At 40.9% G+C, this 23,358-nt stretch overlaps 1 protein-coding gene across 2 annotated transcripts in view; it reads right to left on the bottom strand.

The window, feature by feature from the left end:
* Nucleotides 1–1,571: 1,571 nt before the first annotated feature.
* The window catches only part of enpp2 (ectonucleotide pyrophosphatase/phosphodiesterase 2), a 32,010-nt gene continuing 10,223 nt past the window's right edge, over nt 1,572–23,358 (bottom strand). Inside the window, exons 8-25 of one of the 2 annotated variants that reach the window (XM_038712286.1) lie at nt 22,344–22,463; nt 21,806–21,861; nt 17,498–17,563; nt 16,310–16,382; nt 16,040–16,148; nt 15,745–15,870; nt 15,184–15,215; nt 14,955–15,082; nt 12,322–12,397; nt 12,066–12,153; nt 11,694–11,863; nt 8,364–8,499; nt 7,766–7,905; nt 5,882–6,017; nt 5,431–5,505; nt 5,090–5,222; nt 4,238–4,391; nt 1,572–2,942 (exon numbers count right to left, since the gene is read on the bottom strand). In XM_038712286.1, the coding sequence (XP_038568214.1) occupies nt 2,772–2,942; nt 4,238–4,391; nt 5,090–5,222; nt 5,431–5,505; nt 5,882–6,017; nt 7,766–7,905; nt 8,364–8,499; nt 11,694–11,863; nt 12,066–12,153; nt 12,322–12,397; nt 14,955–15,082; nt 15,184–15,215; nt 15,745–15,870; nt 16,040–16,148; nt 16,310–16,382; nt 17,498–17,563; nt 21,806–21,861; nt 22,344–22,463 (1,989 nt within the window). In that variant the 3' untranslated portion in view covers nt 1,572–2,771. The remainder of the gene's footprint in view (nt 2,943–4,237; nt 4,392–5,089; nt 5,223–5,430; nt 5,506–5,881; nt 6,018–7,765; nt 7,906–8,363; nt 8,500–11,693; nt 11,864–12,065; nt 12,154–12,321; nt 12,398–14,954; nt 15,083–15,183; nt 15,216–15,744; nt 15,871–16,039; nt 16,149–16,309; nt 16,383–17,497; nt 17,564–21,805; nt 21,862–22,343; nt 22,464–23,358) is intronic. The other variant, XM_038712287.1, reaches the window with a different exon arrangement.

Genomic DNA, 23,358 nt, shown 5'->3' with positions numbered 1-23,358 from the left:
CAGCATCCAGCAGGTGATCACCAGGCTGACCCTGCATCTGCACAATGATTCTAACCACTTCATATTCACACCTGATAGGATACAGGTGCTGGCCAAGGTACATAAAGGCCATTACACAACCAAGAGACCACATATCTATGGCCTCGTCCACTGGGAGGCCCAGGATGACCTCTGGGGCCCTGTAACCAAGGGCCTGAATGATAGAGCCATGCTTTACAATAGAAACCGGAGAGGCCATACCAAAATCAATCAGTTTCACCCTGAAGGGCTGCAGCTGATGATGAACTAGCATTACATTGTCTGGCTTGATGTCTGCATGCACCAGGCCTATGTTCTTGAGGGCATTCAGAGCCACCAGCATCTGTTGTGAGATGACTCTGATCTCAGACAAACGCAGGGGCCTATTGCGCCTTTCTATCATCAAGTCATGGAGACTTTTGTCCAGCATTTCCAAAACCAGACACATCTGGCCTCTATGCTCAAAGGATTCGAAAAACCTCACCAAGTTACTCTTGTTCAGGTCAAGAACTCTGAGTTTTTTTAAAGCAAATGCCTCTCTTTCACCAGCCCAGGTAAAATGTTTCTTTACAATCTTGACTGCCACATTCTCCATGGTGTCTAATTTTATACAGTGGGCCACTTTCCCAAAGGTGCCCTGTCCCTTCAGATTCTGTACCAGGTAGATATCAGACAGAATGTGGTTCTCATATGCGGGGATATCCTCGTTCTCTGTGTATGATTCTAATGACAACATTTTAAAAGTCAAAATATTTCCTATTGGACCAAGTGTGTGATCACCCACCCCCTCATGTTGTGATTACCTGTGAGTAACCTGTCTTATTACGTCACGACAGGTGATGTGACAGAACGGCACGTCACATTTAGTTAGAACGTTCCAATTGCTGCGTGTGATTCTTTTCGTTTCCTTCTCACTAACAAATGAAAAAATCAAAGCAGTTTTTAAACAACAAAAAGGTCGGACTTGTAGTTTAGGTCACGCGTCATTTATAATACGCTTAGATAGTCTACATCGTCATTTCTGTTAAGCCCAAAATTGCTACTGCGAAGGCTTCTCGCACCACGTAGTCACTCCACAGCTTGAATGTGAAATGAATGATTAATGTCTTCGTATACAGCTTTTCAAAACGGGTTTATACAGAAGAACCATTAACAACTCTGCATTTCCACGTTTTTTTTAAAGCGGGGAAAGCGCTTCAACAACCAGGCTTGCAACTTGGTTACCGTGCGTAAAAACGCAGGATGTTTTCACGTTTCGTTTTTACGCACGGGTCGCATCAGTACCCGAGGCTGCAGTTTCAGGACCCCCGCAGTCCTGTGGCCACAATTCTAGGACCGTAGTTCTTTAAGGGAAATGTTTTAGGTAGAGGACTTTACAAAATAGACATCTTATCTTATACTGTGCATGTCCTGTCCTGGCAACCTTACTCTCTTATTTACCCAGTCTCGCTTTCTACCTTGTTTTAACAAACCTCTTACTATGCGTGACAGCACAGAAACCTGCCAATTAATGTTGTCAGTCTCTCTTAAGTAACTTAATATGCACCACACTTCATTTAGTAAAAACGCTTGTTTATTGTGATGCCATTTACACAAAGCATAAATAGGTCAGTTTCACAGGTGGCGAATTTTTTGGGGGGGGCATTAATAATCATCAACATTGACATCATTGTTATTGTGCACAGAACAAAAAGTCAACATCACAACACACACACAGTCAAACACAAACAAAATATGTCTTGGATTCAACACACACACACACTGTACACACTCACACAAACAACAACATTGCATTATCATTTCATTAAAAAAAAAACACTGTACATAATTAAAAGGAGTTGCAGGCACAGTGTAATGAGGAAATTCATGTCAAACAGAGTGGGTCATGCAGGAAACTGAAAAAAGGCACTCATTGCTCTTTAGCAACCCTATCTTAATACTGAAGTGGACGGATTCTGTTTTCAGCTTTGTAGTGCAATCAAAGATTCTTTTACATCTTTGAAATGTGTATTGTTTTTTTTACACACATGGAATATTGTTCGTTAGAAAAGAATGAAATGTTTTATCTTATCAAGGGTACATCTGTAATATATGTAAATTACGTTATGGAAGACCTGTGTGTAACGTTAAGGCTGCCACAAGATGAAAATTTCAATATTTGGGAATGTGTTGAAACACTATGTGTAGACAGACCCTCAGGGGGCCCCAAAAGACCCCGGTTCACTGTGTGTCACTTGGTTTTTGGTGTTTTGATGAATTTATTTGGAAAGTGCACAACTAAAATACACTGTCAACAAAATATCCCGCATTATTATTTGATCTTGTGGCGCAACATTAAAATGTAGTTTATCTTGTGCTGCCATGGTGCTCTTTCGTAAATAGCAGTAAAGCCCTGTTTAATAAAACAGAATTTAGGTTTCTTTCAGTTTTATATCACTTCATTGAATGTGAACCACAAAACAGTAACGCTGAACGTTTTTGCTTTCCTAATGCTTAACAGAGTAAAGTGGAAACTATCACGGCTAGTGGCTCTGTGGTGTTTAAATTAATGAATAATTGATCCAAATGCTCAGTGAGAAGCCCACAACATGGATGCTGCAGAGTAGCTTCATACGGCAGCCACAGCATCCAGCCAGAGCTAAAGCTGGTGTAGGTCAGTTTAATAGAGATGATCACATCTCTTCCTTGTACCACATACATCCACCACGGTTGAAAAAGATCAGTAACATTAACGTTAAATGAGCCAGCGGAGATCAGATCTCGCTCTCGTAGGTGTGCATGTAGGTCTTGAGCGAGAGGATTTCAGCGTAGCTCCGGGTGGTTCTGCGATACAGGTCCAAGCCCGTCAGGATCTCCACATCTCTTACTCGAGCTGTGTGCATCTTCATCAGGTCCTCCACCCAGCGAGACTCCTCCTCTGAACTCTGCAGGGAAGCAGTGAGGAGCACAGAAGTGTTAGCATGGGTCTGAAATTCCTCCATCACACAAGAAGCCAGAACAGATTTAGCTTTGAAGGAGTAGTTCAACATAGTTTACATTTTCATGAGAGTGAGATGAGAAGATCGATTCCACCCTCACGTCTGTGTGTTAAGTGCGGAGCTGGAGTCAGAACGTAGTTGAACATACCAAGCACACCAATATATATCCATGCCAATACCTCCAAAGCTAATTAACATAGCTGTATCTTGTCTGTTTAATCTGCACACAAACAGAGCTATAAAACCAACTGTTTGTATTTTTGTGTTTTAAGGGTAGTTAAATGCTGGAGCTACTTCTTGGCAAACAACCAAGCACAGTGACTAATTGACTGACATCACAGCGAGGTTGCCAGGTTTGGCACCATTAAATCGGCCCGGTTATTGTGGCCCAGGTGGCCCACCACAATTAGTCGGACACCATCCTTGCTGTCCTCTTAAATATGTGTACCAACTGTAATATTTCCCCCAAACCACTATAAAGCAGAGTAGTAAGTGGATAAGTTATACCAGTGCAAGTGGATCGGGGCACTCATTCGCACTTCTTTACTGACTTACTGGTGATCAGAGGTTGCCATGGAGTACACAACTCATACTTAAGTAAAAGTAATTGTCATAGAAAAATTATTATTACACTGAACAAAATTATAAACGCAACACTTTTGTTTTCGCCCCCATTGCCTCCCATGCTGACTGATCAGCATCTTGATATGTCACACCTGTGAGGTGGATGGATTATCCGACAAAGGAGAAGTGCTCACTAACAGATTTTGACAGATTTGTGAACAATGTTTGAGAGAAACAGGCCTTTTGTGTACATAGAGAAAGATCTTTCACCATTAGGCCACCTAGTTGGCCATGGGACAGTTAGCTGAAGTTGCGACTGCATTAGAGAACTCCAGCTACAGATAACAATGTGAAATAGCTTATGCATTACATTTGTTCATTTAGCTGACGCTTTTACCCAAAGCGACTTACAATTGCTATATATGTCAGAGGTTGCACGCCTCTGGAGCAGGAAGACATCGAACCCAGGTCTCTCACACCAAAGGCATGTATCTTATCTACTGTGCTTTCGCTTGCAATCACCTGTATTTTCAGATTGTTTGTAATCATGTTATGTTCAGGTTGACTTTTCAAGTAGTCAAGAGGCCATACACTGTGTGTTGATCGGGTCTCTATTGGACTGAGCTGAGAGTGTTATTAAAATGTGATGACGCATCGGGAGATGTGCTCTTCCTTACACTGCAGGTCTCGTCGTTGCTGGGTCTGTGTGGCAGGATAAAGGCAGCGCTGCTGAGCGGGCCGCTACACAAGTCTGCAGCCTGTGTGAAGTCTAAGCAGCTGGTCAGGACCACAAAGTAGTGTGTGGGGATGGGTATCGTTCCGCCTACATACCTGCAATTAAGGCCAAACAGAAGAATCAAGGTCAACTTTTTTTATTTGTAACAAATGGACAAACCTTTTCCCTTCCTTTTGTTACTTCTAGTTCTTCTGTAAAGCATTATCTTTATAAACAATGCTCAAAATCTGTAATTAAACTTCATGTGGAAAAGTTATATGGTGATATGTCAATTATTTTCTAATGCTCTGTAGGTGGTTATTCCTCTATGACAAAAACAATAATTGTAATTCACAGGTGTGCTAGCCAGGACTGATAATAAGACATGCAACATTTGACACTAGACTTTATCTTGACAGTTTTAAATGATTTGTCCATCCATCATCAACCACTTATCCTGCGTACAGGGTCACTGCGGGCAATCCCAGCTGACATCGGGCGAAAGGCGGGGTACACCCTGGACAGGTCACCAATCCATCACAGGGCCACACATAGACAAACAACCAGTCACTCTCACCCCTAAGGACATTTTAGGGTCACCAATCAACCTAGGCTTCATGTCTTTGGACGGTGGGAGGAAGGTGGAGCACTTGGAGAGAACCCACGCAGAATGTGCAGACTCCACACAGAAAGGTTTGAACCCGCAACCTCCTTGCTGTGAGGCGACAGCGCTACCCACTGGACCACCATGCTGCCCTTTAAATGATTTTTGTCCTTTTTGTGTGAATAGAAGTGGTAAAATGAATGTTCTTACTGTTTTAGCTTCTCAGCGCTGTCCCTGACACCATCATAGTCGTAGTCAAATATTGGTCCAATGAGCACGTTCACCCCATTTCTCTCAGTGGCATATTTCTTCACCAGCGTTCTCTGGAAGTAACCCCAAATTCCTGCGAGAGAAAGGGGGAAGAGAGTGGGAATACAGAGACAGAGAGGGACGTGACAATGAAACAGTGAAGATGGGTTGGGAGGTGATGAAAGATACAGATAAGCAGTGAACAGATCAGTGAATCTATCACCACTGACTGTCGCATCATACAAGGTTTCACTCCAGTCATCTAGCCCTTGAAGAAAGTTCTACTTTACTGATTGACTCACTCTTGAATGCAGGATACATGGGAACGGTGTTGGTGATGAGGACAGCGTCATACTTTTTGTCTGTGGTTGATAACTCTGTCAATAAGACAAAAAAAAAAGAAACAGGATTACAAACCATTTCTGGAGCACTAATATTCTCAAGACCTGCAAGTAAAATGTTATTAAAGATAGGCATCATGGGAAAATATGAAAATACTGACACTCCCAGCATGAGCACTGATAATAATATGAGACAACAAATCAAAGACTTGTGCTGATTATTTCTTCAGTCAGTTAACACCAGTTTTATTTCTCTCAATGCACTGATTGATCATGTAGTCTCAAAGTGCAACAACACAATGAAGACAAAAGCCCATCATAACAAAAAGTCAAAATTGTGAATGCAAATGAATAAGCTGCAAATTATGTTTATTAGTTTGTTAGAGTGTTTAAGCTGTGGTTGTAAACGTACGTGGTGGGTACAGGAAGGCGTAGGTGATCTGTTTGTCTGCTCTGTAGTTGGTACAGGACTGACTGTAGGCTGGAGGAACTCTGGTATCAGGTCTCACACAGTTGGACAGAGCTTCAGGCAGTGGAGACACTTCTACCTGGAGGACCACACACACACACACACACACACACAGAGGAAATTCAGTTGTTCAGTAGCTGTTTATCTTACCAGACCAGAGCAACTGTATGGTAGGCGAGAAAGACGGTATAGAAGAAGATCAACTCTTTTGCCAGCAGAGGGCGCTTTAAGCACAGAAAGGGCAAAATCAATAAAACACAACTTCATCTGTCAGAAGTCGTTGTTGGGTGAGATTGTTTTAGATATTTCATGCAACGAGTATACACACACAACAAATATATCTGGATTTAAAAAAACAGTAAAGTATTTGTTATTTAATTTATAGTCATGTGACCTAACTTGATATCTGGGAACATTCCCCCCAAAACTGTGTCAACCCAGACATTCATTCTAGTGAATTTATGGGTTTAATTTTGTGGTTGAAATGCAAGAGCATAGGTTCTGTTTCAACACTGGAGGGGACACCTATTAAGTGGGGGGTTTGGTGCTCCTACCCCTGAAAATGATGGGCATTAAACATTATTTTAATATTATTCCCTTCCTGCATTCTGGTGAAAATTGGTGTTCCAATATCTGCCTTTTCTGCATCAGTTTATGGTGGAAATATCTTTTCTGCTCCTGTATCTCATATCTGTTCTCTGACATGTGGAGAAAAATCTCTTATTAATATAATATTAACTATAATACTAACGTCATCATTTATTGAGAATTCTTAATATTTTTACTACCTGCCCTATAACGTGCAGTAGGCTGCGTGATTGCTCTGCTGATACAGTAGGATCCCTTTCAGACCGTCTGACAGAACTGGATGAGACAAGGAGGTGGTAACAGAAACTAACTGAAAACACTTCTGATCATTTAGGGGTCTCACCACAAATACAAACAAATGTTAACTTCAGCACCTCCGGTAAAGTGCAGCTCATAGTCCCAAACAGAACAAGTTTGCACCTCAGTTTTTAACTTTTTTATATTGCAAAACTACCATTTATGTTGCCACCCTGCCATAAACTGGCTGCGATTCACAACACAAGATGCGTCCACTTGATTACTATAAGGGCATACGCTGGTGTCACATCAGCTGGGTGGAGTTGCTTCGCGCCCATCGCTGTTCTGTCCATATGTGCTGCCTATCGATATGTGTCGATAATGTACTACAGTTCTGTGCACGAGCGTTGGTCATGGAGGACGGAGGGAAGGTGAGAAACAACCTGATCTCATGCGTTTGCAGCTTCTAGGATAGGGGCACTTCTTAAAACTCCAAACACATAGTTTAAACACACTCCAAAAACAAGGGACTTTCATTAACCTGAATAATGTTACCTTTAATAGTTTGGTATCTGCCACAAAGACTTGTCGATTACAACTTGAGACCACTTGGCCAAAAGCTGTTAGATGGTTCGGGTATGTCAGTTAAACATATTTGTATTAAATGAAACCAAATAATGCGTGTCGTCACTGTAGTAGTTTATATAACCTCCCAGTCATTTTTTACTTGCAGACTAATTTGTCTTTGGAACAACTTTTTAAAATCTTGCAGCCGTAAAGAAAGAAATACAACGATCAAAAGGTAAAACGAGTTCTTGAGGCTGTCTCTGGCTCATCTGTCTGTTTGGTATTGTTGTTTGAGACTGAAACTTCACAGCGCCATCAGGCATGCCGAGCTCTGAATGAGGTACCTTTGCCGGCTGTTTGATGACAGTTTAAGGTGCACAGTAAATATTCACAACAACGTCCAAATTAGGTCAAAGAGCACAGAATGAACAGTACCTGTCTGCTGACCGTGTATGACGTCCAGAGAGGCATAGAGAGAGCCTCGCTGTAGCCGCTGATGTAATCACTGTGGTGGAGGATGGAGTATTTGGTGCGGAAGAGAACAGCAGGTCGACCGTACGGCAGGTTCCTGCTGTCTGAGAGAGGAAGAGCACAGAGGGACACAGCAGAGGAGATGCAGAAATGTAACAGGACACGTTTACACTGAAGCGGATGTACAGCAACAATCCATGACATTATTGTATGCACAGGCTCATGATGCAGTTTTAATGAGGACATGGTGGATGATTTACTTGTTTTACCTGTGCAACAAGTTAAGTTTACATACTAAATGACCCTTAAACCATAGACATTTTATGTGTACATTCATTATACATAGAGTGAGTTTACTAGATAATGGACAGCTAGATTTAAAATGGCTGCATGACTCCAAATGTTGATTTTATCATTTACAAAAGCACTGTGAGCAAGTGGATTCATGGGGTGTTACAGTAATTTAACTTTAATTATGGCTTTCCCTTATCCCCCAAGGCTGACATACTGTATACAAGACATATTATTTATGACATTTTCAGTAGCATCATGAAAGACTGACCATCAATAGCTTGCCTCAGTCGCTGGTTTAGCTCCTCCACTTTGTTCTGTAAGAGACAGAGCCAGAGTGACTCCAGGTTATAGCCTCGTACAAGGGTCACTTTCAAACCTCTCTGGCCCCTACTTTTTACACGCAACTGCAAAAAGATCGGAGATTGAAACAATCTCTTGCCAGAGATCTACATGGAAATCACAAACACAGCATATATATATAGATAAAGGGACACGCTGCAGAGAAGGGCTGGGTCTAACTCACTTCCAATCCAAGCAATTCGGGAAGTGGATTTCAAAAGTGCTCTGACAATATCTAGATTGAGATGGCTGTGAAATGTGATCGGTAAACCTCGACGGAAAGAGAGATTGCCTTTTTGTTAGCAGAGAGAACTGCAGATTTTGTTGAAATGAATTGACTGACTTGAAGGTGAATTGACTCCAGCTCTGCAGCAGAAAGCAAAGAGGCAACAGGGTTATTTCAGCTTTCAAAAGGGACTGAACAGAAGACACAACAAAGCAATCAGGTATTTAGATACATTTTTACAAGTCAAACAGGCTCCTTCACACACTCCCAGACAGACAGGCACAAGTGATCTCTGCAGATGATTCTTTTTACAGCTCTGCTGCATAAAAAGACAAGTTTAACTGCCCTGCAAAAACAAAACAGAACATTTCAAATAAATGTAACATCTGTATTTGAATCCCCTGAAGACACTGTTGCAAAAGGTTATCTCACAGCTGGCCTTCCCAAACTCAGAGGAGCTACTAGTGAGATACACTCTCACTCGCTACATGGAAGGGAACACCAGCTAATCCCTGTATTTACAGCATTTGAAAACATCAGTTTAAACCACTGAATGCAGAACAAAGGGACGCTGCTAGTAGGGAAATCAGGGATTTCCATTTCAAATTGATTTGTGCATGTCTTCTACCTATTGGCTGGAGATGACTCCTCTTTTTGCGTCATGACTGAGGGGTTTAAAATAAAAGAGTACTAAACGTGAGTAAAGCCACTACATTTTCTAATGAAAAATAAATACAGAAAAAATATCTGTCATTTTGTGGTGAGAGGATCTGCACTGACGCCTCACAAGTGTCATCAAGATACGTTGGGATGGTATCCCTTCACAACTGCATTAGAGATCCAGTCCAGACAATCTCACCTCAAAGTGGAAATAGCTTAATCACTCGTCCCGAGGTACAGCAGGCACAATCCCAGCAAAGTTTGACAAAGCTTGACTACATGAGAAGCATTTGAATTTGTTTCCTTTTTCATTTGACCTGATTTTTCACTTTTCAGCCTACTCCTCAGGGGAGTTCAGGATCAGCTCCAGCAAAAACTCAGCTGTAAACTCTGGCCTTCAGGATCGTTTGTTCCTGAATACCTGGCGTGTACACAATTTCTACTTCTTAGATACTTAAAAAATGATTCAACAAATATAACTAAAGACTCACATGAGCTATAGAGGAAATGAAATGATCCTCATTTACCTCTCTCATCTCATTTCAGTCCAAAGATCGACTCCTTTCTGAGTCAGGCTTTGCACTGAATAGAGAGATGATGTTCTTGTTAAAGTGGGTAGTTTCTTTTAGCTCCCTCATATCTATAATGTGACTCTATCATGGTCCCTGTTAAATAAACAATAAAGTAAAAGACACGCAGAAGTACGATGTTACTGATACTACAAGAACACAGGCAGACTGAGCAGTGCTTCTTTTCAGGAGATGTGAAGTAGTCTCATGGTGAAACACAGTCAAGTGGACGTGAATTGGTTGGCCTCTGGTCAGCAACACAGTCAGGTTAGTCATACTTTGTTGAACTTTGGAAGGGTCCAGTTTGGCCTGGGGAAATCAATTAAGTGCCATATAATTCTTACTTGACTGTGATTACCGAAGAGGGAGCTGTAACATAAGATCAGGACATACAGGAAACTGTTTGAGAACATGCTGACAGGCAGTTTTCCCAACACTTAAGGCAACAGCATTTTATCATTTTATATACGCTGGACGCTAATTAGTGAAAGCTGGGAGCGTTATCATTTTATGCCAGCAACAAAATCTTTCTCACAGAAAAACTGCCTTGTTGCATAGACTCAAAACGTTTTCCGTGCATCATTATCATCATATTCAAGTGATACATTATCATTCCGGGAGATTGGCTTATTCATCGACTTACATCAAAGTGATACGATAGAAACCAAAAGTATCCATGTATCAGCATTAGCCCCCAGCGCTCCACGCCAACAAGTTATACTACATCACTACACTTTTAGTTTTTAATTAGTTTAATCACATTTATTATATATAAATATGATAACATTTTCCTCTGCCATATATATATATAAATAGTTTTTTTAACATTGAACTGCCCTGGTGTGTGAATGTGTCATCTGTTATGTATGACATTTTTCACACCGTCGTCACTAAGAGGACTGACTTTTTACTTCTTGAGTCTGTCCTTCATTATATGTCCTGTAGCTTTATATAGTTAAATCAATGAAATCTTATCAACTTCACAAAGTGAACGTTGTCAAGTGTGCTGTAATATTTACTGAGCACTCATGGCCCAGGAGGGAAAGCACTCTCTGGCAGTTTGAAATAGTGCAGGACTGTGAGCGCCTCAAGAGGACTACATTGCAGTCAGTGACAAGCTACATACCTTGAAAACTCATGTCTGTACTAACGTGTTCATCATCTTAATGTTTTGGTGACCCCCAACTGTTTCTCTAGAATTAACATCAGGAATAAATAGATAGCTTTTCTCCTTATGTTACGGTTCTCCAGTGGGCATCATCTTTTTATTATTCTTACCATGTCATATATTGAGGTTTCAGACTTAACTAGGATGATTCTAGTTTATGTTAAGTCTATCAGTTGTGATAACGTTTTACCCACCAAGGCATTTGCTAAGATCTAGGTTCACAAAGACAAAACGTTGATCTGTGAAGTGTGATGGATTAACATCAAGTCAACAGTAGGGAGGTGGCAGGAAATGAGTGGCCACAGGAATGACATGCAACAAAGGTCCCTGGCAGGACTTGAACCGTGACATTGAGGTTTACGGATGCCACTATAACTCTTAGGCCGTTCTTGTTTTCTCAGGCTTGTTTTAAACCTGTCTGATCTAATTCACTTAATCTACCTGCTATCACCCAACCTCATTTACATGTGTTAGCGTGGAGTGGCCACGGCAAGTGGTGAATCCCAGGATGCTTTTGGTATCACTCTTGTTATCACTAATCTAAGTGAGCTGACAGACAAGCATAAAAACTAGTTTTCCTTTCAGCAGTCTACAGGAGGCTGGGCCCAGGTCTGCCACTGAGTCATCATGGCTGACCTTGTCTTCGCAGCTGCAGCCCAGGTCATCTGCTCCTGCAGGAACAAGACCAGAGATCGCAGGCCTGGAAACCTCCTCTGGCATGGTGGGTCTGTAGGGGGGGCTTCTCAGAAGGTGGTTCAGACTACCATGGGTTCCATTATTGGGAGCTGATTTTAGACCCAGAAGATCTGAGCGTGAGAGAAGTTTCATGTCAGCTAAAAGAATAAGTGGAAATAGTCACACATAAAAGCCCGCTTATGTTGTGACGAATCAACTCATGTATCCAGTACAAACGCATTTTAGCCGGTCCAAGATGACTAGAATCACACACATGCACTTACACCCTGTTACACACCCAAGCACACAAGGAGGACATGAAATATGCCTTACCACACATGACATTATAAAGCTCAATGTTTTCAAAGGCTGGAACTTTAGTCTTGAATTTAAACGAAGGTCCATACCCCAAGAAAATAGTCTGCAAATGAAATGTCAGCATGTCAATTGATTTGTCACAATAAATAACAGTATATCACTATATAGTATGACAATTAAAGCATTATGCTTTAAGAATGGGCATCCTACAGACCCCCAAATATTGTGTATAATATCACTGTATAATCTGTGATTGTACACTTGACAGTACCTGCATGCTGTTGATCTTATTGTCATATCCGTGGTCACCAAAGAAGCCACAGTGCCTCTTCCCTTCAGGAGCTTTCCTATAATGAATAGCATGACTCATAGATAAGTATTTGGTTACTTCTACTTGACCTAAGCATTAAAGTATCTCCACATTGGTAAGAAGTCATAATTCAAAATCAAAAACCTGCATCAGTTGAATATATAGTTCCATTATGTGACTTTTATAGGTATCTTCTGATAATGATTCAACCTAAGTAGATAAATCCTTCATTAAGCGTTTACATTTTTTTACATCGAAATAGGCCTTTTGTGTACATAGAGAAAGTCTTAGATCTTTGAGTTCAGCTCATGATGAATGGGGGCAAAAACATAAGTGTTGCATTTTTAATTTTGTTCAGTGTGGAACTACGGCTCTAACTGGTACCTAAAAATCTGTAGAAATGTTTCTTAAATTTAGGAAGAAAATGTGTCCATGAAATGTGTGTCAGTGCTGGAAATCATGACAAGTAGCGTATGAGGAAAAGAGGAGGAAGAAGGAGAAACAGTACAGAACAATATGTTGTTTTTGACGTGATTTTTGGGTGGATGCCATAAATGACAAATAGCACCTACTAATTATTCCATCAACTTCATGTGTCAAATATCCTGATGCAGTGTGCCAGGAGGTCCACACAGGTTTTAAGGCGTTAAACTGTGGTTTTAAATACAGTTGACCTGTTGTCAGTACTCACTTACTTTAGACCTCAGCCCAGGACAACCACACCTTCACACAACTTAAGCCACAGTCCTCTAATTGAAAAACAGCCACTTTTTATTAAGTGTCCTGTAAAACACTACTTCCAGTTATTCACCTCAGTATGTGAGTGTGTGTGTGTAGGTGTGTGAGTGTATGGTTGTGCATGTCCAGGGGGCTGAAGCCACAAGCATGTCAAAAATGTAGATGACTACCTGATGGGGAAATGATACAAACTCACTGTTTCATTTGGTGTGAACAGTTAGTTGGTTTGGGATTTACATTGACTAATGTGTGTGTACCTGCATGTGTGTTTGACAGTGTGTGTTTGTCAGTGTGTGAGTGTGTGAGAGAGAGAGTGTAAATGCTCTGACACTCTGCTCACATCTCCGGTGCCAGCGATTAGCCCGTCTGTCTATCTGAGCTGCACAGAGCCATCAAAGATCTCTTTCATTTGGCAGCCCTGCATGTGTGTGTGTACTGGTTCACCAACCAAAGCAGCATGACAGCAGGGGGTTACTGACATGAACATGCACACAGACGCACACATGTAGCATCGTTAGCTGAGGTGATTTGTTTTCACGTTCAGTCCTGATGACTTCATGGTTTACTTTGTCACTGAATCACTGCAGTGAGACTTCTCACTGCTCCACACGGGCTCTACATCAAATGGCTGTCAGAGTTCATTTTCAGCAGCTGCACTTTTGAAAAAGATGTGGGTTTTTTTACACGGGTTTGGCTCGGGACAGCACATCTTAAACTTTTTAGCACTACATGTGTTAATGATGCGTTGAGCAGCCCATGTCGATGTGAAATGTGTTGCTAAGTAAAGCAAGATGTTCAGTAAAAAGCTTCGTTGATGTGTGGGCTGAAAATGCCACATCTACACAGACTGTACAGAACATTAGAGCAGAAAATTAAAACTAAGTGAGTTAGATCTTCTTCCCTCTCGTCTGGCTGTCTGGTTTGGATCTAACCCATTTCTCTTGTATTGTTGTTATATTGTTATTTTAAGGACATGTTAGGCTATTTAGAACTGCCTTCTGAGGGGTACAGGGACAGTTTTATGAAAACAATTCAGTTTTCTACCTGTATGTCTACAGGTGTGTCCAAATATACAGCAAAATGTATTCCGTATGATGTGATGCAGGATGGTTTACATGTTCCAGCTATATAAGAAAAATTTCGATGGATGTACTGTTTCTTAGTACTGTCAAAAAAGCATGCATTCCTGTAGTTTTATTCTTATTTCCGTTTGGGACGAATTTGAATCATGCTACATTCACATTCTAGCCGTTCGTGTTTGCACTGTAACCATACATGTAACCTACCATTCAAAAATTATAGAACACCCCCATTTTTCTAGTTTCTATTAAAATATAAGTAGTTCAAGTCCAGTGAAAATCCTGAAATGGTACAAAATTAAGCAGCAAACTGCCAAAGTTAAAAACAATGTTTAGGCCAAAACTGGACAATTTTATAAATTAAGTTTTGTTCATTATTTCATTGTAGGATCAATCAATGACCAACTGGTTTATCTTCTTTTAATAAGAAGATATATATATATATATTATTCAAATAAAGCTTTTGAGGGTGTATTAACAGGCAGTTCCAAGGTGTTTACAGATTGAGACGCCTGTAGAAATTTGTTTTTGTATGAACTTTCAAGGCTTCTTTTACTTCCACTGCTGCAGAATAACTTGAAGTTGTTAACTCATTACTTGATCCCTAAAAATGATATATATGTCTGAAATGATTACTTTTATTTCTCAGTTTTGCTGACCTAAACTTTGTCGTTGCCTTCTTTGGTTATTCTGCTCCACTGGAAGCAAATGTACACATAAGATGTGTAAGTCATATACTGTATATATGTATTTGCTGTTGTAGTGGTGGTACTATACCTGGCAACGTGCCACTTCCTTTCCACCAGCAGGTGAATGTCTTCAATGCGTCGGTTGTTGGCATAGTGCAGTCTCTTAGGCAGGTGCTGCTTCAAGTACGGCTTAAAGTGCTGGTCCGCCTTCTTACACTGGAACAAAGAAACATTGGTATTTTAATTCACACAGTTCATACTTAGGTTATTTAGTTCTATACAAAAGTTCTCCTGTTTTTCATGAAAGCCATACTTACTGTTAGATTTGCAACAACAGCCTTGGGGTCATCTGAAAAAAAGAACAATTGTCAGAGGCATTTAAAACTGTGACGTACAACAAAGTAAAGTGCAACATACTGTTTTGTACATTTTAACAGTTTGCTCTCAGAAAAAAATGAACTTGATGAACTGTTGTAGTAAGAGAACAAGTGAATGTAGACACAGAACAAAATGTCTATAGTACAAGAACAAGATAAAAGAAGGTTAAGTTGTACCACTGCTTTGGTCAGACACGACACACTTGCAACAATTCTTCCAGTGGTAGCCACTGTAGGTACTGTGCATGCTGACCATGATCAGATCAGAGGCTTTTTGTTCTTGCCTACAAATGATTGTGTCATGCTTGATGATGAAGGTCAAACAGAGCCAAAAGCACTGGATATAGCTCTGCAAGTCTGAATGAATAAGAGGACAGAAATCCTAAATAATGCTACAACACCTAGAAACCAAAGAGAAAAAAAAGAAAGGGAGATAGAGAAAAGATCTCAGCAAAGATTCAGCATTATGATCTTTTCTCTTGATCTCTTACTCTCTCTCACATTTAGGGTTGTTGGGGTATCTTGAGCGTATTCTGCCTAGAGACCCAGGGACGAGGATAATGTCATCAACGCTGGTTATGTAGTTACTGAGGAACTCGGTGCGATCACAGTGGGCCTCCTCCATACCTGAGAGCACACAGGAGAGAGTGTGAGGCTGGTGAAACCTATGAAACCATTCAGCAACACCTCTGTATCTGCTGCCAGTGTACCGTTTTAGCAAGTTGCTAACTACTACTAACTTGAATATGTTAAATTTGATACCACAGTGTGTGTTTGTGTCTGTGTGTGTCCGTACCATGGTCTCCCACCAGGATGATGTTGACGCAGCGGTGCAGTTTCATCTGTTTAAGTCCATCCATCAGTTGGCCAACAATTCTGTCAATCATCTTCAGAGGGTTGTTCAACTGGAACACACAAACGGAGTCAAAATCTACTGAGTGTTGTTTTGATGGTACACAATACACCCAGAGAGAAGCTATATGAGAGTGTATGTACATCTTTGTGTCTGATTTGTTGGCTTTTCATGCATACCCACACATCCCTGATGCAGAAACACAGTACTCACTTCTATGCTCATGGGCCCCATTTTATGTCCATACGTGTCGGGTTGCTCAGAGTGCATGGCGTAAACGTAGGGCCTGAAACAAGATACAAGACACACTGGAGATGTGTGTTGTGGTAGTTGCAGTGATAGGAACAATCACTAATAATAATTTATCTTTATAGCACTTTCATAGAACGGTTTGTTTCAATCTTTTTGTCTTGTGACCCCCTACAAAAAAAACCCAGTATTTCCCCTTTATAGTTCTCACATTGTTTTTTTTTTATGTATCAGAACTTAGTTTTTCTCCTTTGCTCGCCCATTATTCATCTCACGACCCCCTTAGATTTATCTTGTGGCCATTTGGAGGGGGGGATCACGGGACTAAACTAGGAACTCCCTAATATGTTAAAACTAGCTCCACCTTAACCTGATACAACAATAAAATTTAATTTACACTTTGATGTCTCAGTATTACCATCTGCTAAAATTTCTAAATCTAGTACAAGCAATTGTAGAAGTGACAACAGTACTAGCAGCCATGACAGAGGTAGTAGTTACCTACTACCTACAATTAATTGTAGTCATGTTAGTAGTAGTAGTAGTAGAGTAGCAATTGTAGTTGTATTAGTAATAGTAGCAGTATTAATAGCACCACCTTGTGTTTCTCGTGGAGTATCAAAACATTCACAGAGCTATGGGCTTTTCTGACAAGATGCAGTAAACGGTTATTCAACAACTTTTTAAAATTGTAGGCCTAATACACCATATGGAATATGTTATCATCAAGTACATTTACCAGTTTAATATTTCCATACTTTATAACATGGTTGTATTTTTTCAACAATTGTACAAAACAAGCAAGGAGATCTAACTTCTGGCTGCCATTTTTGTCTGGATTAGGAAACAAAGTCACTACTTGGGACCATTTTTTTTTTTTTCAGAGGGAGGAGGAGTTTTGGCAGCCACACAAACACTTCAAATAATAATTAAAATTTGGTTTCAAGATTTTAAATTCAATTGCAAAAGAACTTTTGGCTGAGGAAGCTGTCAAATGCAAGCCTACTGGGAATAGATGCACTAAATATGTAGTTGGAATACTCCAAACAATGAACAGCATACTGTGAAACTAATATTTTCATTTAACAAAAACAAGAAGATGAAAGAAAAATGTGAAGCAGACAAAAAAGGAAAATGGAAAAATGGATTTACCTCTCCCCTTCAGGGAGGTGGAGCCACTGCAGCATGGTCAGTATCCGCCTCTCCAATGGGATAGCACTGAATCAGAAACACACACACAATGAAGGGCAACAATGGCTACCTTTTTTTTTTTCCTCCTTCAGCCACTACAAAGGTAGCAATTACTCTTCCTAGGGTTGCTGGTCACATGTAAACACTACATTAAAACAAACAAACAAAAAAAAACAATAAATCAGCGACAACAAAACTATTAATGGTGACAATTTGAATAAAACCATAACTGCAACATTTCCATAAAATTATAAACGCAACACTTTTGTTTTTGCCCCCATTCATCATGAGCTGAACTCAAAGATCTAAGACTTTCTCTATGGACACAAAAGGCCTATTTCTCTCAAATATTGTTCACAGATCTGTCAAAATCTGTGTTAGTGAGCAGTTCTCCTTTGCCGAGATAATCCATCCACCTCACAGGTGTGGCATATCAAGATGCTGATCAGACAGCATGGGTATTGCACAGGTGTGCCTTAGGCTGGCCACAATAAAAGACCACTCAGAAATGTGCAGTTCCATCACACAGCACAATGCCACAGATGTCGCAAGTTTTGAGGGAGTGTGCAATTGGCATGCTGACTGCAGGAATGTCCACCAGAGCTGTTGCCTATGAATTGAATGTTCATTTCTCTACCATAAGCCGTCTCCAAAGAGAATTGTGCCAAATTTCAGAGAATTTGGCGGTACATCCAACCGGACTCACAACCGCAGACCATGTGTAACTACACCAGCCCAGGACCTCCACATCCAGCATCTTCACCTCCAAGATCGTCTGAGACCAGCCACCTGGACAGCTGTTGCAACAGTTGGTTTGTATAACCAAAGAATTTCTGCACAAACTGTCAGGAACCGTCTCAGGGAAGCTCATCTGCATGCTCGTCGTCCTCATCGGGGTCTCAACCTGACTGCAACTTCGCACAGCCATTGAAGAGGAGTGAACCAACGCTCCACAGGCCACAATCAACAACCTGATCAACTCTATGCAAATGAGGTGTCTTGCACTGCGTGAGGCAAATGGTGGTCACACCAGATACTGAGTGGTTTCCGGATCCCCCCAATACAGTGAAACTACACATTTTCGAGAGGCCTTTTATTGTGGCCACCTGTGCAAGAGAAATAGGCCTTTTATGTACATAGAGAAAGTTTTAGATCTTTGAGTTTAGCTCATGATAAATGGGGGCAAAAACAAAAGTGTTGCGTTTATAAATTTGTTCAGTATATGTGAAGATTCTATTGGATATTGGCTCTGCTTACCTACATTAACCTAATGTCAGATTGTGTGTCATTCAAGCCACATGCACTTTTTTCTAATTTCTAATAGAGCCAGTCAGTCCGTCAGTAATGAAACAAAATAAAGATAACACAACCTTGGCTTGCCTCACAAATGGATCACACTGCATCATTATCAAGGCAGCTGTGTCAGCCAGCCAACCAAGTAGGCAGAGGAGAGACAGAGTGTGACCTAGAGTCCCTGGCTGTCACTATTGGCTTTCTTTAGCTTAGTAATTGACCCTAACATAACCTGTGTCATAGTACCACACAGACACAGAGTTACAGTAACAGATTCTGGCACCCTGCTGCCTTCTTGAAGCATTAACGCATTAAACTCCAAACTGTTCTTTTAACTCTCAGAACCTCATGAAGTTGAGGATTATATAGCTTATAGTGAACAAAATGAAAGGCCTCTCACTTTTTAAAGTGTCTGAAAGTCAAAGGCTGTCTGTATGCTGCCTGTGTAGTGATGAGGCCACCAACCAAGCTGCTGGCTGTCAGTCCACAGCTGTCAACCATCAAGCCCAGGACCGAGGCCCTGAATGGGGCTTAATGTATGAGGCTGCGGGGGGCAGCATGAAGGAACAAGGAGGTTTGGTTGCACTGTGTTAACAATTGACAGCAGGTTTCTCTCCATGTTTTCTCCTCCTCTGTAGTTTTGTCTATGTTCACACTTTCAACTAAATTTTCTTTCCTCCCGCTGTCTGTTTTATATACTCTCCTTTCTTTCTTCTTTTCTCGTCTTTCCCTTGTTCTCTGCTTGTGGTTGGAGGTGTGAGGGGGAGACCTCCCAGAAAGCTCAACCCAACACAGACCTTCAACCAGTCAGCCAGTCATTTAGCAACAACCCCTGGTCCCTATTACCATGCCAATCCCAAAGTGGTCCTACAACACTAAACTGTGTCATGTGTTGTATAAAAAGACTTTCTCAGCCACACATAAATGTCAGCACAGACTTTTGCCCTGTCATGTGCACACTCCTGTCTAGCTCTCCTCATCTTCACTTTCTTTCTCACACACCTCTGTCAGTGCCAAGTGCAAAAAAAGCACAGTTAACCACACTCAAGGCCCCCGTGGTTCAATAGAGTGGGACGTCTGTGACCCCGGTTCACAGAGGAATCCTGCCTAGTATAAACAGGCCCATTTGCACAAATTGCTGTAAAAACAGCCCAACGCCATCCCTCTGCTGAGAACTGCCTCCCACTCCATCAAAGGCTTCTCAGTGCTGATAAATATGGGCTCCTTTCTGTTCGACAGGCTATAGGTTTAGTGCAGCGACACGAACGGGCATGTTCTGATGACTTCCACCACCAAATAATTGACAGAATAATCAGTTATAGAACAATGCATCCGCAGTGGTCTTTAAGGCACATTAACATGTTAACATGTTTAATGAAGCTCTGGAGAGTTTACCGTTTTTGTTTGTTTGGGCAGATGACAACAATGTGATGTGGGCTCAGGTGGCACTTCCTCAAGTCTCTGTAATGTGACCAGGTTCCAAGTAATCTGCAGTGCAGCTTTTTTTTGGTGAGGACATAGTCCAAACCACCAACAGCCGAATAACACAAGCTTTCAGAGGTATGAGGACATTGATTACTGATTTCTTTTTGTAAATGAGTCATGGTTTTAAAGCTTCCAATATCCATACAGGTCCCAGTGCTAATTTTTGGTAATTTGTTAAAATGTTCTTAACTGGTACCAGAGTAGATACATTATAACAAAAAGTGCATTTAGCTTATAAAACAAGCTACATCTGACTCCCTGTGAGTTTTATTTACAATCTTTGATTGACTAATCGTGCTAACATGAGCAAATACAAAAATACCAAAGGCAACTATTCCAGAACAGCTCAACCAAAGAAAACTACGTTTGGAAGTACTGTACTATAACTGCATACCTCATTTAATTGTGCCATTCTTCATTTTATATGTGTGACGGACCACCGTCATTACGGTTGAGTATGCGCTGTGACTGCCATACCAACGAGCGTGGCTCTTTGCAGAGATGGGGACTCAAGTTTGAGACTCAGACTGAAGTCGCACACACAGTGACTTCTGACTCGAACTTGAGACTCGTCCTCAAAAGACTTCAGACTCGACTCAGACTCGAGGGACTCGTGAACAATTTTTATTTTTAGGAAACGTCTGATGAGCGTGCTGTTATTATTCCCCTCCCTCTGTTACCTATAACCTGCCTATGTAACACGTAGTATCAGCTGCACGTGAGAGAGGACAACAAACACTGGCAGCTGCTGCGCCATTCATCATAAACTTTGGCTTTAAAACTTCATAAAAACATGGCCCAAACAAAGAAGCACTGAATGCAGAATAGGTTAGTAACCTGAGGGTAGTAAACATCTAACCATCTAACGTTAGCTTGTTTCTTGCTTTAGCTATGACCCACGAGAGGTTTACTCCGACTGTCATTCGTTATGAAAAGATGAATGAGCGTTTGTTTACTTGCCAAACTTGTGGCAGTCGATTAATGTAATCAGTTACGTCCCGCTGGCTGCCAGATGAGAGACTTGAGACTTCACTTGGACTCTAGCTCAGAGACTTGTGAGCATCTTTCGCATTGCGGTCAAGTTGCAAATAAAAAAAAGTTGGAAATAGTGATTTTTCACCTTTGTTGCTGTTTAATCAGGCTATGGGGAACATTTATGCAAGTCTGAAATATCCAAGGAAGGTTAAACTCAAGGGCAACTGGACTTGGTTGAAGATACCAGGTGGACTATGACCTGGGTGACTGAGAACCTTCACATATATATAAGTGTGTTATATTGTGGTTTATCAAAATGAGAGTTTAGGGTGTCCATCATACTTGTACATATCTCTGCTGTTTAATGAACAAAGTATTCTCTGGGTTCTGCCCTGAACTTCTGCCGCCTATTTGAAATTTTCAATAGAAATAAATTGGACATCGTCATATATCATATGTTATTGTCAAATATTCATTTGTATGCAGCCAAAGCGTTAATAAGGGACAAAGACTTACACAGGCCAGAAGAAGGTGGCAGCCTTCACTCCCTGTTTCAGCGCTGTGATCCAGATCTAGGAGACAAACACAGCAGTCTCATTATTTTATCAGTCTGACATAGTTTAGTAGGATACTACTGGAGCGTTACCATGGATACAAACAATAACATGAGTGTGAGAAAATCAAGGTCATGTTGCTTCAGTCTTGTAAGAACTAAAGGTGATCCCAACCCAGCTTTCATTAATCACATATCGACATCTGTTGTTAATCAATGGATAATAATGCCTGTCAGACTTGGTTTGTTAGATCTGAGTGCTGCAATTCCCACTGCAGTTGACTTCAAAAGAAAAGTCTTTCCTGCTTGCGTTGGCCTCTGATCTCTGACCTGCCTTTGAACTTACATTCAAAGCCATACACTGAAGTTATCCATCGTCAGAGCAAATAGAAAAACAGAAGAACATTCTTGTCTGCGCATACAGTCATAGTGGTGATGAACTACAGACGGTCAAAAGAAAGACTACAACAGAGAGAGGAGAAGAGAAGCGACCGTACTTACTGGCTGTCCTCCCCACCAGCGATGACTGAGTTTCTCTCTGCTTCTCAGGGTGAAGGTGGCATCAAACACCGGGTCATACATGGAGTTGCCAATGATTCCATGAGACTCTGGGTAGAGACCCTGAGAGAGATTCAAACTGCGATTATGCCTCGGAGAATAATATTTGTCATTTAATATCTGTGCTTGATTGGTCTTCTTTTCTCTGTATTCCTTAGAAAAATATTTATATTGAATAAAGCTGATGATACACGCAGCAACTTTTAGAGCAATGTTGCCGTCAATGGTAATGATAAAAGATAACTACCGTAATCCCCTTCCCCCGCCAATCCGCCACCCGCCCCGCACTGCCGCGATCCGTTCAAGACATGCCCAGCAACATTGCTCAAAAAGTTGCCCCGTGTATCATCAGCTTAAGAGTGTGTGCTTTACATGCATACTGTGATTGCCCAGCTTCAGTGCTACAGTAATGGTAGCTTTTAATAGGACATTTCTAGTGGCAGACTTTGCATTAAAATTTACTCAAATACTCTTTGATTGTTGTAATTGTACCTTACTTGTCTATTCATTTTATTATGTCAGTGCTGGACTATGGCGATGTATGGCATCCTTTCAAAACTTGAAACTGTTGGATACTGTTTACCACTGAGGTTCTTTTTAAATGACATGGAGGCTGTACACACTGGCTGTAGATGTTATGAATGATTACTCGGACGATCCTTGTTGTTTATCACTTGTGGTAAATATATATGATATTTTATGTAACTCACTACTTATTCCCATCATAAATTGTTATATGTTTTAATCACTGCAACTTTGTTGATTGTGCTGCTGCCTGTCTTGGCCAGGACGCTCTTGGAAAAAAGATTTTTAATCTCAGTGAGTTTTCTTTCTGGTTAAATAAAGGTAAAATAAAATAAAAAATTATTCTTATTAACATTTTTACATTTTGGATTGGAAATGTACTTTCTGCCTCACTGCATTTAATTGACAGCTATAGCTATTTAATGTAAATATT

The sequence above is a fragment of the Micropterus salmoides genome, unplaced genomic scaffold (assembly GCF_014851395.1).
Source record: "Micropterus salmoides isolate LMB-PRFRI ecotype aquatic unplaced genomic scaffold, ASM1485139v1 Ms_hic_scaffold_11, whole genome shotgun sequence".
NCBI classification, from domain to species: domain Eukaryota; kingdom Metazoa; phylum Chordata; class Actinopteri; order Centrarchiformes; family Centrarchidae; genus Micropterus; species Micropterus salmoides.
The sequence above is the reverse complement of the archived record's forward strand: the minus strand, read 5'-3'. Positions and strand labels throughout refer to the sequence as shown.